The 12,995-nt window shown below is 37.0% G+C and overlaps 1 protein-coding gene across 6 annotated transcripts in view; it reads left to right on the forward strand.

Annotated features, from left to right (window-relative positions):
• JAK2 (Janus kinase 2) overlaps window positions 1–12,995 on the forward strand; it is a 97,567-nt gene that overhangs the window by 82,622 nt on the left and 1,950 nt on the right. For 5 of the 6 annotated variants that reach the window (XM_065655736.1, XM_065655737.1, XM_065655739.1 and 2 more), the window contains 4 exons: window positions 253–425; window positions 913–1,030; window positions 2,802–2,915; window positions 5,862–6,234. In XM_065655736.1, the coding sequence (XP_065511808.1) occupies window positions 253–425; window positions 913–1,030; window positions 2,802–2,915; window positions 5,862–5,969 (513 nt within the window). In that variant the 3' untranslated portion in view covers window positions 5,970–6,234. Of the gene's footprint in view, window positions 1–252; window positions 426–912; window positions 1,031–2,801; window positions 2,916–5,861; window positions 6,235–12,995 lie in introns of those variants that run through there. The other variant, XM_065655740.1, reaches the window with a different exon arrangement.

Consider the following 12,995-nt stretch of genomic DNA (forward strand, 5'->3'; position numbering starts at 1 on the left):
GTAATGGTTATCCAGCTACATAATCAAAAAACAGTTGTCACTGGCAGGTGCTCAGTCTGTCTCCCTTCAGTTATGGGAAGTCCCTGCACTTGTAAGAAGTAACTCAGAGAAGACAAATGTCCAAGCACACTGATTTTGGTAACAATTTGTACTTGGTTTTAACTTTGAGGGTAAGTCATCCCTTTAGGCAAAGTGCACCTACTTATTGGTAAAAGTAACTCTTTTCCTATTGTTTGTGAACTTTATACCTAGGGCATGGAGTATCTGGGTACAAAAAGATATGTTCACCGGGATTTAGCAACAAGAAATATCTTAGTGGAGAATGAGAACAGAGTTAAAATTGGAGATTTTGGATTGACAAAAGTCTTGCCACAAGACAAAGAATACTACAAAGTAAAAGAACCTGGTGAAAGCCCTATATTTTGGTAAGTCTTCCTTTGGTATACTGAATCATGGCATATTTTCAGTTTTTGCAGTTTCAGCCAATTACTTTGCATTTTGTGAATTATTAAGTGCAAACTCCCAAGTCAGTTGCCCAGCATTGTGAAAGTCACATGCACCATGTGTGAATTTATGGAACAGCATTGTAGGGCTTCTCAGCATGTTTATATGGATAAAAAAAATATCTACAACTTTGTTTGGAGAAGGAAAAAAAAAGAAAAACACAACAAACAACTTGGATATAGTTATCACTAACTGTTTGCTTAAGGTGGTTTGTGTTTTCAATGCCAATTAATTATTATTGCAAGAGTAGTTACTAGTGAAGTTAATGGAAGGAAATGAGAATGTGCTAATGCCTATGAACAAAGAACACTTATAAAAAAAAAAAGGCAGTCTTATTAAAATAAATATATTGCAAACGAAAAAGATACATATTACACAGAAAAATATTTGTTTTACCACGTGTTACAGGTATGCTCCAGAATCTCTGACAGAAAGCAAGTTTTCTGTGGCCTCAGATGTGTGGAGTTTTGGTGTGGTCTTGTATGAACTCTTCACGTATATTGACAAGAGCAAAAGCCCGCCAGCTGTAAGTACATAGTTAATGGTTCTCAGAGGTTTTTTTGTTTATTTAAATTTTAAAAAATACATAGTTCGTTCCTATACCTAAATAGCTTGATTTTTACTGATCCTTTTCTGGAGGTACCTTAGTGTTTATGAGGCAGCATCCGATCAGAAGTAGCAACCTGCTAAAAAGTCTTAATATCAATCCATAGGAAGGAAAGAAAATCTGAGATTTGCCTGATAGTCTGTGCAGATCTTATCCATCCTGTAACTCCTAACTGTTTGAAAAAATTTTAAAATTTCTCATTATAGATTGTTCTTTCTTGTTCTTCTTGGTTGGTAATCCTAAATGCAACTGTTTCACTGCAACGTTACATATACCTTTAATGCCATTCCAAATCTAAGACTGAGCTAAAGAAATAGATAAACATTAAGTTGATTTAAATAAGGTAACTTTAAAGTTGTTTTGTTTTGTTACCAGAACCCAAGTTAGTAAGTTATTGAAGTTCAAGAAAGAAAGGGAGTGGCTTTTTACAGACTGATGACAGGCACCATTAAAGACAAATGTAAAGTGGACATATTATACACTACTTGTAGATTGAATAACAATTCTCCAATTGGAAATGGGACTCACAATCTTATTTCCAGCCAGCAGACCTCTGCGTATGTAACAGAGGAGAGGCTGAGCTGTTTATATTTACTGGAGTTGTCCTCACCCTTGGCAAATGTAGTTTTGAAAGATTAACGGTGATGATAGGCAGAACGGCACTTGGAAGATCTCTGCATTGACCTCAGTGGGCCTCTTAGTAACTGGATACAATGACTTGAACCATCAGGGAGGAGCTCTCAGGCAGAGGTGTCTCTTCCTGCATAGTAACATAAACATGGCAGACACCTGGAGTTCTTATTCAGAACGATTATGAAATGGAAAGTGGTAGAGTAAGTCATGGGCTCAGATGGAATATAAATCAACTCTACATGTGCATTTACCACTTCATCAGGTTGGTTATCCTGCTGGTGTGTGTCAAGAAAAAATGATTTTACCAGTTAGCCAAAGCAGTCTGTTTAACTGTCATAGTCTTTGTAATTATACATTGTTTCCCCAGCTCTGGCCATTTGCACATTATACCAATGGTTATTTCACGTTTTCATGTCAAGGATCATTAAAAAAATTCCTTGCATTGGAAGAATCATTTCTTTATGTTGTGCTTAGAAATTATTTTCAGTCAATAGTACTTCCTCATCTGCTTTTGATCTCTGGCAATCTGAGTGAGATTTAAACTACTTTTTGGGTTATGTTGATTTTTGGATAGCAAGATTTACCTAAGCTGTGTTTGCTTGCTTTAATTATCCTACTGTTTCTGGCCTGTAGTTACTTTTTAATCTTGTTAATCTTTATATATATATATATTTTTTTTTTTAATCTGTTCTGTTTGACTAAGTTTTTTCAAAGCATCAAGAACTTGTTTTCATATTTCAAGGAGCTCTTTAGAACTAGCTGTGAGGTTTATCCTTTTAAAACTAGCTAATCATCAGATGATCGTATTTTTAACAGGATTTTTCACTTATCGCCTTAAATTATATATGCATTGTTCTATTTTTATCCACACACACACAAAAAATGTAGTTATTGATATATTTTCTGGACTTGTAATTTATAATTTTATTATTGTTATGTACTATTCTATTTATTATTATTATATATTCTTCTTATAAAAAAATTTCCCTTGGTAAAAATATTGCAGCATCTATTTTTCCTTTAAAAATTATTTATGACAGTCAGCCTTCTGTTTCAGGAATTCATGCGCATGATTGGCAGTGATAAACAAGGGCAGATGATTGTATTTCATTTGATAGAGCTGTTGAAGAATAATGGACGACTACCGAGACCAGATGGATGCCCTGATGAGGTGAAGTATTGTATTAATATGTTAATAGTCTAAAAGGTGGTCAGTCAGGGTGAGTACCTGGTAAATGCAAACCTTGTGTTTTGTTCTGCTTGAATTCCTGAAGTAGTTATACAAGCAGAATGGCTGTCCTGTTATTTTATCAGTTGCATGGTAAGTATAATCACATTTATTTTCTGATTCGTTAGATTGCATTCCCTAAGGAGTCTAGGAAGTAGTCTTTCTAAGTATATGAAGTAGGACTATCATGACTGGCTGCTGTACTGGGACACTCAGGCTTCTAATTCAAAAATATAAATTCATTAAGGCAATGAGATTAGTATATAGAACTTGTTCCATGGAAGTTACAGTCTTGTTCAAAGCTGTGAAGGCTGGATTCTTTTGAAGTCTGTAACATTTACCAGAAGTATCTTAATATCTACATGCGGTTTTTGACACTTAATTCCAAGACTGAAAGAACTCCTTACCTTGATTATTTTCCTTCTCTTGCTCTTGCCTCCTCAAGCATAGGATACTCATGTTTATTGTGTATATTATTCACTGTCAAGAATTCTCAGACAAGAGCTACCTGTAGACTGCAGGCACAGTTAAGTACATGAATCAGATTTTTAAGTTCAGCCTTCAGATTTGTATTCACATTCTGCATAGATTCTGAAGTGTATATGTATGTAAAGCCATCCTTGGAGCACACAAATTAAGTACTCTTTTTTTGCTAATACTCCAGATGCTTTAAAAATACTTTCATAATACTTCCAAGTCTCATAGTTCTCTGTTCTTCAGGGCAGGGTGCACTTCAGCTTGAGTCAAACTGGTAGGGCTGGGTAGCTGAATCAGTAGGGAAAGAATGTAAGTAAAATAGTTATGCCTTTTATATCTATAATTTCCAGCTCAGATTACAGAATCACAGAATGTTAGGGATGGGAAGGGACCTCAAAAGATCATCTGCTCCAATCCCCCCGCCGGAGCAGGAACACCTAGATGAGGTTACACAGGAAGGCGTCCAGGCGGGTTTTGAATGTCTCCAGAGAAGGAGACTCCACAACCTCCCTGGGCAGCCTGTTCCAGTGTTCTGTCACCCTCACTGAGAAGAAGTTTCTTCTCAAATTTAAGTGGAATCTCTTGTGTTTCAGTTTGAACCCATTGCCCCTTGTCCTATCATTGGTTGTCACCGAGAAGAGCCTGGCTCCATCCTCGTGACACCCTTTACATATTTATAAACATTAACGAGGTCACCCCTCAGTCTCTTCTTCTCCAAGCTAAAGAGACCCAGCTCCCTCAGCCTTTCCTCATAAGGGAGATGCTCCACTGCCTTCAGCATCTTTGTTGCCTTGCGCTGGGCTCTCTCCAGCAGTTCCCTGTCCTTCTTGAACTGAGGGGCCCAGAACTGGACACAATATTCCAGATGTGGCCTCACCAGGGCAGAGGAGAGAGGAAGGAGAACTTCTCTCAGCCTACTAACCACCCCCCTTCTAATACACCCCAGGATGCCATTGGCCTTCTTGGCCACAAGGGCACAGTGCTGGCTCATGGTCATCCTGCTGTCCACCAGGACCCCCAGGTCCCTTTCCCCTACACTGCTCTCTAATAGGTCATTCCCCAACTTATACTGGAACCTGGAGTTGTTCCTGCCCAGATGCAAGACTCAAGATCAGTTGCTGCATCACTTTAAAATAAAGCACACTTGGCAATAGGTTGAGAAACAATCTGTTCAAAGCTGGAGACAGAGGAGAGATCGGGGTCAAGTGGTCTAGCAGAGAAGAAAAACAATGGTACAGGTGGGGCAGGGAAGCCATGGGGGAAGAAATAGTCTGTAGGAGTCAAAAGTCTCTGAAGTAACCTTTCTTGTAGCATATGTATGAGTACAGCAATTGTTGAATTGTAAAGGTTTGGCTTTTTGTAGATAATCTAAATGTCATAAGTATAAGATAATACAGAATCTATTTTTCTGAAGCTGTACCTAAACTAATGCAAAGGTTTCCATGTCTGACATTTCTTCTGATATCAAAGCAAGATGGACATGTCTCTCTTTTGTCAGAAACTGTGCTGTTTTGATCTTGAAAGGCCAGCCATCACAGATACTAAATCTTCAGATGTCTGTAGACTTGGGTCTAAAGCAGCTTGGTCAATGCAGGAGTTGCAGGTTTGCTGAAAAATAAGGAACTAATGCTACTTTTTTTTCCTGGGAGCTGTGCAGATTTTTCTTAAGCAACACATAAAAATTTTTGGAAGTATGAGAAACTTATAATAATGATCTGGGTTAAATTAGTGAGAAGACTACAGGTGAAGAGCTTGGCAAGTTGTTTTGTGACCAAGTGTCAGATACATGTTTGGGAAAAGAGAAAATGGTTGTGAAGTGCCTGTTGTAATGGAAATCTCTTCCAAAAATCATTTAAATCTGCTTCTAACCCACTTAAGTGGGTTAAGTTTGCACAGTAGTTTTTTTGGCTTAATTCTAATTAAATATAAAGAATAATTAAGAATTTAATATACAAATGTGGGGAAGCATATGTTAACTTCGCAGGGTAAGCTTAATTTAGAATTGCTGTCTTTGTAAATCTGATTTTTGGTCAGACTTGTAAAGCATTTGTCACTTTAACCCTTTTTGAGCTTTCCAAAAAATAAGCGCAAGTAAGAAGATGAGAAACTTAGCAAAATAACGTAAGTCTCTTAAAAGTTTCAAAAACTGGCTGAGTGAATTTCCACACTAGCCTTAAAAATATATATATTTTGTAATAAGGGCTTTTGTAGAGTAGCTTTCCTCACTTCTTGGTGTCATTAGGATCAAGCAGATAAACTGGTTGGTATAGCAAGACTTTAGGCATGCTCTTGTGCCACCATTGCTTGGAAGCGCAGAGTTAAGTTGGACGTTCTTTGTACCAGTTCAAAGTAACTATTAACTATTCATAGCATCTGTGTACCTACTAGTGATTTCCTTTGTTTCTTCTCCAGATCTATGCTATCATGAAAGAATGCTGGAACAATGTTGTTACCCAGCGCCCCACCTTTAGGGATCTTGCTCAGCAAGTGGATCATATAAGAGACAACATGGGTGGATGAGAAAACCGCCCCTCCTTCAGAGGATGTGTTGGAATGCAGAACAAAATATACTTGGTCTGCTGTGTATAATTGACATATGTACATGTGTGCATCTTACCTTTGCTGGAAGTAAAATCTGTGTGGCAAATATTCTATCTCAATCTGCATACTGAAGAATCCTGCTGGTTTTCTTTATCAGGATATATTTGTTACTATGAGAACATGTTGAAATTCTCAATAGGGAGAGAAATTATTTTTCTAAATAAAATAATCTAATATATGGTCAGTCTACAACACCATTATTTGCCTTACTTGGCAATGCAAAAAAGAGAGGACTTATAATGTGGTGAGATTAAGCGACGAAAAAGAGAGCGTATTTCCACGTTGAAATGGAGATGCACAGAAAAGACTTCCAGAAGTCTTTTCACACTGGGTATATAGTGACTTGGCACCCTATTTTGTGTGTTGCACAAGGGCTTATGTTTGTTAATACATTTTTATAATTTTTTCATTGTTGAATCAGAAATGGCTTCTCTGTATAATGAAATAGAAGTGGTTTTGTAACCCAAAAACTTGTAATGTGCCTGTCTGAACCAGTTATCAGCCAGCAATATAAGGAAAGAGATACAATAGGCTGACAGAAAGGGAGCAAACTGTTCTTAAATTGGAGAGCCAGAAAACCTACTCATCTGTGTGAAAATTTTAATTTAAAATGAAAAAGCAAACATGTTATCCAGGTTTTCTTACTCTTCTGTTCCTCTGTTGAGTAAATATTTAGATTCCCTTTATATAATTGAAGATACAGTGATAAAATGAAGCCATTTTATAGAAGGCAGTGTCTTCAGTTTATTTCTGAGTATGAAAAAGCTAGGCATACTGCTTTTAAATTCTGCTCTTCTGTTCTTTCCATCTTTTTAATTTCCATGCAGTCGTAAGTCTATCTACAAACTGGGAACTTTTTAAAGACAGAATTAAAAATCAAGAAGATGTCCTCCATTTCACAGGTTGTCATGTTGCTGTTAAAATGATCACTTTATGCCTTCCTTCCAGTACACAAAAAAGAATGTTTATGGCCCAGTATCTGATATGGCCAGTCACAACCACATCAAGTCTATTTTGTAATGAAGTACCCGAAGTTAACTTCCTGTTTCTTTCTGTGGTAATATCCAACATAAGACTATTTGGAAGGAGGAATTACAAGTGCAATTGCTCCACACTCAGCGAGGGAGAAGGACATGATCCCAGTTACTGCGAACTGGAAGGAGATCAGAGCTATCTGAACAGATTACTCGTGCTGTACAATTCAGCTTTTGAAATCTGACAGAAATTTATGGACAAAAAAACTCTTCACTTTTGCCTTCAGGCATAAAACTTGGGGATAATTTTGTATCTCAAAGCAGTAATGTTGCAGGTTTTGTTTATTTTTCATTCAAGTAATATTTCTTTTGTTTCTACTTGTTCTTAAGCATTATTGTTTGCGAAGTACAATGCTTGTTCTTCTTGGACTTTTGCTGAGAGAAGTTCAGTTAAGGGGATATACAGCTTGGCAAACTGACCTGACATCCAGATTTGTATTTAAAATGAAGTGTTTATTTTTAAAATTTGCAGCAGTGAAACAGAGGACGGACTTTCACTGTGGGGCCTCCTTAAGATTTCTGGTTAACTACATTCATCTTATCGGAAGTTTAAGTACCTCAGCTTTAAAAAAACAAACAACAAAAAACCCTTACTTAGTGTAACATAGTGCCAGTATAGCGATGTTTTGTACCACTGTGATGTTTCTCTCACGCAATCACTGATACAACATTGCGATTTTACAATAGGGGATATTGCTAAATAGGGAGGGCAGCATCAGCCCTCTTTCTGCCCTTTGCATTTAATGATATTTCTGTTGGTTTTCTTGCCACCAAGCACTTGCATAGATTATTTTTAAAACTAATTTCACAATCAGTTTTTAAGCTGCAGAGAACTTTAAAGTGCTTTGTTCAACTTAACATTTGTTTTCTCAATTTCTGTACATTGCTTTTGAAGATTTAAAGTTTTGTGAAAAAAAGTCCTTGCATTTGTAGTCTCAGTTATGTGTATGTGTTTTTTTTGTAACAAAAGATTATACAGCTTTAAAGCATTGAAACAGCATTTTAGCTGGATAACATATGCAGGAATTATGTAAAATTTGCAGTGTATGACACTCAGTAGCTAACTGGTTTCCAATATATAGTAGGCTGAACATAATTTATGTAAAAATCTCAGGGAAGTTCGTGTAATGCAATGAAGAAATCTTCCAGTCTGCTATTTTTTCAAGTGAATAAAAAGTCTTTTTCTTGTTCTACTACAGTATGACTGATTATAGTCTATTTGATTGCAAAAATATAGTGTTGAACTCAAGGATGATTTTTAAGTGTCTTGTGGATTTTTTTTTTTTTTTTTTACTTTATTTCAGGATTTTTAGAGAAAGCCATATCTTTACACTGCACTATAATTTTGCGCTGTGGGTCAGGGACATAGTCTTTTGTAACAGGTCTGTCTGTGCAAAGGTCTGGGTCGTTTGGGATGGGCTGGGGGAACAGGACCAAGGAGCGTTTAGGACGCTCAGAGGTGTGGGGTCATCTGCAGCATCAATGTTTAGGTCTTGGAGCGGACCAAATGGTTTTCTCAAAAAGCTGTTGAGGATGTAAATGTGGTGATTTTGCTGAATTAGCTACTACAAACTGTAGTAACCTTTTTGAAAAACAAAAACAAAACACTGCATTTCCAAAGCTTTCAGATCTACAGTAGCATTGTATGATAACGTATTTTTATATAGCCTTTGTATTAACAGACCCAGTTCTTTGTTTTAGAAACTTTATTCAGTTGGCATTGCATTTGCCATACTTAAGTGTAATCACTATGCTGTGATTTTTTTTTTTTTTTTGGTAGAAAAAGTGCTGGTTTATACATACATGACTGCTGCTATGACATAGAATTAAAATATTAACTACTGCTTTGCACTTACATTTGAAGTGAAATAATTTTTCTGTAAGTGCACAATGTATCTTATAGAATCTCTGCAAACAAGTATTGTCTAGTATAATATTGGTTTGTTGTCTATCAGTATAAATAAGTTTCAAAATTAGATTTAAATATATTCTACAACCTTGCAACAGTCATGTAATAAGCCAGAGGAGGTATGAATTTTCAGGAAAAGAAACCCATATTCTTGTCACATCCTGCTATTGATTAAAAGTTTCCATAGTCGAGATAATCAGTACAAAATGTACAGATGAATATAACTGTAAAAAAGATATGTAAAAATTATTTTATTTTTTCCAGAAATTACATTTTTAATTGTTGCATTTAGTTGAGATGTTGAGCAACTGCCTTGAAATGTATGAGAAAAGAAGTTACTGTATGAAGAAATGTAACTCCTGTGTAAAGAAAGCAAGATTATCAGGAATGTGTGATCACAAACACCTGGAGGATAGAGTTCTGAGAGCAAAAGTAGAAGCATGGAAGAAAAACAAGACTGATGGAAAAAGGCTGATGTTCAACACTGAAGCAGCTTTCCGAAATGTGAAATGCACAATGATTTATGAAAAGCTGATGTCTACTGAAAATGCCATACCGTGACAAATATGTGCTGATATATTTCTTAACTGTGTATTGTCTGCCTTAAATTTAAAATACAGAGACCTAACCTGACTGAAAAATACAATAATTACTATACCAAAAGAAACTGCTTAAGCTTGTGCCATACCAGACAGCAATTTTGAAAAGGTGTTTGGCTAAGAAGTTTTTTTTCTGAATTTTGCTTTTGAATAAGAGGTTTACAGTACTTTATATTAAAGTAGAAAAAGTCCCTTTAGGGAGGGGGAAGAAAAAAAGAAGACACCTGCTACTTATGGTTGGACTGCAAGCATTTGAACTCATGGTTTATTGAAGAGAAGGTGAAAGGGATATTTTTTAGAAAACTGTGTATTAATATCTGAAACTTAACTGTGCTTTTCTTTTGAGTTTGGATAGTGAAAATAAAGTAACTATATACAACGAATGGCACATGCCTGCCAAGATTTTCTTCTATATAGTACCTACAATTAATTACTAATATTTAAATAGCTACTGAAGAGAGCTGGTATGTTTAAACGGGTACAGCACACACAACTTTGAGACCTTCCCAGAACAGCCATATGTAGTGTTTATCTTTTGGAAAGAACTTACACATACCAGTGTGAAAGTGGTATATTGGGTGCTCCCCAACAATAAGACTGGGGGGTTTAATTTTTTTCTTTTTTTTTTTTTAATTTTTTGTTAAGCTGATTATTTTGGGATGAAGGAGCATTCCCTTTACTTTCAGTGTTTAGAGAGAAGTAAGTCTGTAGGACAGAGACCATGAACAGGTTGCAGTCTCCATTATCAGACTGGAGTTCCTTAGAATTTCTGACGCAGTCTCCTATGAAACCACTTCTTGATTTGTATTACTTTATCATCTGTTCATGTGACTTTTCTGTAACTTTTCATGAAAGTTACTACCACTTACCTTGAACAGAGTTGAATGCTGTTATATGTTGAGAACTACAATGGCAAAATGGAAAACATGAATATATATATATATATGTATATATATATAAAAAGCATGCAAATATATACTTAACGCTACTCTACTGGAAGTGAAAATCAAGCTAGTTCAGTTACCCCTTCCCACACATAAAAGGTGGCATCTTCTCCTGGTAGATTGCCTGAAGATTTTATTTTATGTGACAAAATGCCATCCCAGCAAAGTGCACAGGTTATTATAGGCAGTGTTCCTGCTGTTCCTCCCATCACATACTGGACATAATTGGGGATCTTTAATTGTTCTAGAGAACAAATTTTGGGGAAAATTTAAAAAGTTTGAAGAAGAAAATACGGTAGGAGATGTAATAATGTCATGAATCCCATTATCCCCGTCTCATGTCATAAAGTATGGGACAATATAGTCTTCAATTCATTTTCATGTTATGCAATAGTGTGATGTTCTTCTTGTACTTTGTGATAAATACTCATAGTGGTTTTAATGAATTCTGAAATTCAGGCTTAGAGACTTGCCAAACTGCAGTCAGACCAAGTGGAACATACTTTGTGGATAATAATAAGGAAAGAAATAATATCCAGTATTTGCGAAGATTACCCCAAAACATTGTGTCGTAATTTCATGAAGGATTCAGGAAGGCATTTAAAGGGGGGGAAAAGGAGGGATAAAAAAAAACCAAACATGAGCTTATTATGTTAATTGAATAAAGTAACCAAGGCAGCAGATACTCATTCAGATATTTGTTATGGAATATTGACACAGCTGAGTCTGCTCTAGAAATGTGGGCAAATGAATAGATATTATCCTAGGATCTTTTTAGTTGCAAGAGACCTTCAGAACCATAATAAAAAATATGGACCATAGAGTCCATATTTTCATAATGGTGATAACTAGGAGCAAGTGCAGAAACATTATAGTTAAGTAATACTAATAAAAGCAGAAGAATAAGGTAAACCGTAAAATGCTTCAAGTTTTATGTGACTAATCATTTTGAGCGATGCAGAAACATCCAGGAGTAGGAAGGGTTCAAGAACTTCCAGCTAAATTACTACTGCAGCACAGCAAGTATTAAATTCTGATAAACTGTATTTTTGTCGAATCATACCATAGTTTGAGTTGGAAGGGACCTTCAAAGGTCATCTAGTCCAACCTGCATTTTGTTGGATGTTTGGTTTGTTGGGTTTTTTTAGTTTGGTTTTTTTTTTTTTTTTCCAGGCAATGAGAAAGACTGAATAATATAGTAAATGGAGTTATTACCTTAAACTTCTGCAAGACTTCAATAGCTAATCCACTGTGTATCTGTTTTTCTGTGTTTTCAGTTGCATTTTTCATATGGAGCTGTGCCGTAAAACTTCAGCTCATTGAAGAATATTGGCCAAAAAACCAAAGCAACTCATATATTAAAAGACATGACCCAGGAATAAACCAGGTCATTTTTTTAACTCCTCCTTCCTAGAGTATCTGTAAAACTGTAGTGCTACTTAAATGCCTTCAAAAGAAGTGTGAGAGCTACATTTGAAGTAATGCTGGCTGACTCAGAGGCTTTGCAGCACTTAGCAGAAGAAATGCGAAGTTGAGGGAAGGAGGTCTGGGCAGTTTGGAACTTTCTGGCGCTGCCTCGTGCCCCAGTTGCTGGCGCCACGGGGCGCCTGGTCCCAGCCTGGTGGGGCTGTGTGTCCATCCTGTGCCACGGCCGTGCGAGAGCCGGCAAGATGCTCTGTGCGGGGCATCCCCGAGATGGCAGAAGTGCTGGTTGTCACAGCAGCCGAAAAACAAGAGCTGCATGTTGCAAGGGGGTTTTGAATGGAGTTTGTGTACCTGGTAATCCTGGTTCACAGCTGTTGCGGCTGGGGCAATGCACATGTCCCGCGGCACAGGCAGTCTGGAGCTCTGGGAGGCACAGCTCTGTCAGGGACAACTGGAGGTCTCAGGGGAGTAGGATCCCCGAGTCTCCAAGGAGCTGTGTGGCAACCAAACATTGGCAAGGGCATTGTGTAGGTGACCTTTCTGTGAGGCCTTTGTGAGCCCAAAGCTTACCGTTCTGAGTGCATCCTTTTGCACCACAGCTGTGGTGAAGATTGTGGCAGGCGGCATAGGTAATTCATTTTTTGTAATGCTGTCAATAAAAGGAGATTAGGTAATTGAGCTAAATCCCAATTTCTAGGGAACATCAGCAAAAACTATAGAAAGTTGTTGCAGTTTAACCTGAGCTAGCAATCACAGCCACGATAGCTGCTCATTCACTTCCACGCTCACTTACCCCCAAACAGGGGAGATAATAGAAAGGGAAGGGGGAAACACATGGATTGAGATAAACACAGCTTAATAAAATAACAAAATAATTTTAATATACCACTACTACTATATATAAAATGGAAAACAAAATCTAGAATAAAAGATATGCAATGCAATTCACCACAAACTCTGTCAGCACCGAGCAGCCAGTCTTGAGAGGAGAGAGAGCACCCTGGTCCCGAACAGCCGACCCCGGGGGAGACAAA

The sequence above is a fragment of the Caloenas nicobarica genome, chromosome Z, assembly GCF_036013445.1.
Source record: "Caloenas nicobarica isolate bCalNic1 chromosome Z, bCalNic1.hap1, whole genome shotgun sequence".
NCBI lineage: Eukaryota > Metazoa > Chordata > Aves > Columbiformes > Columbidae > Caloenas > Caloenas nicobarica.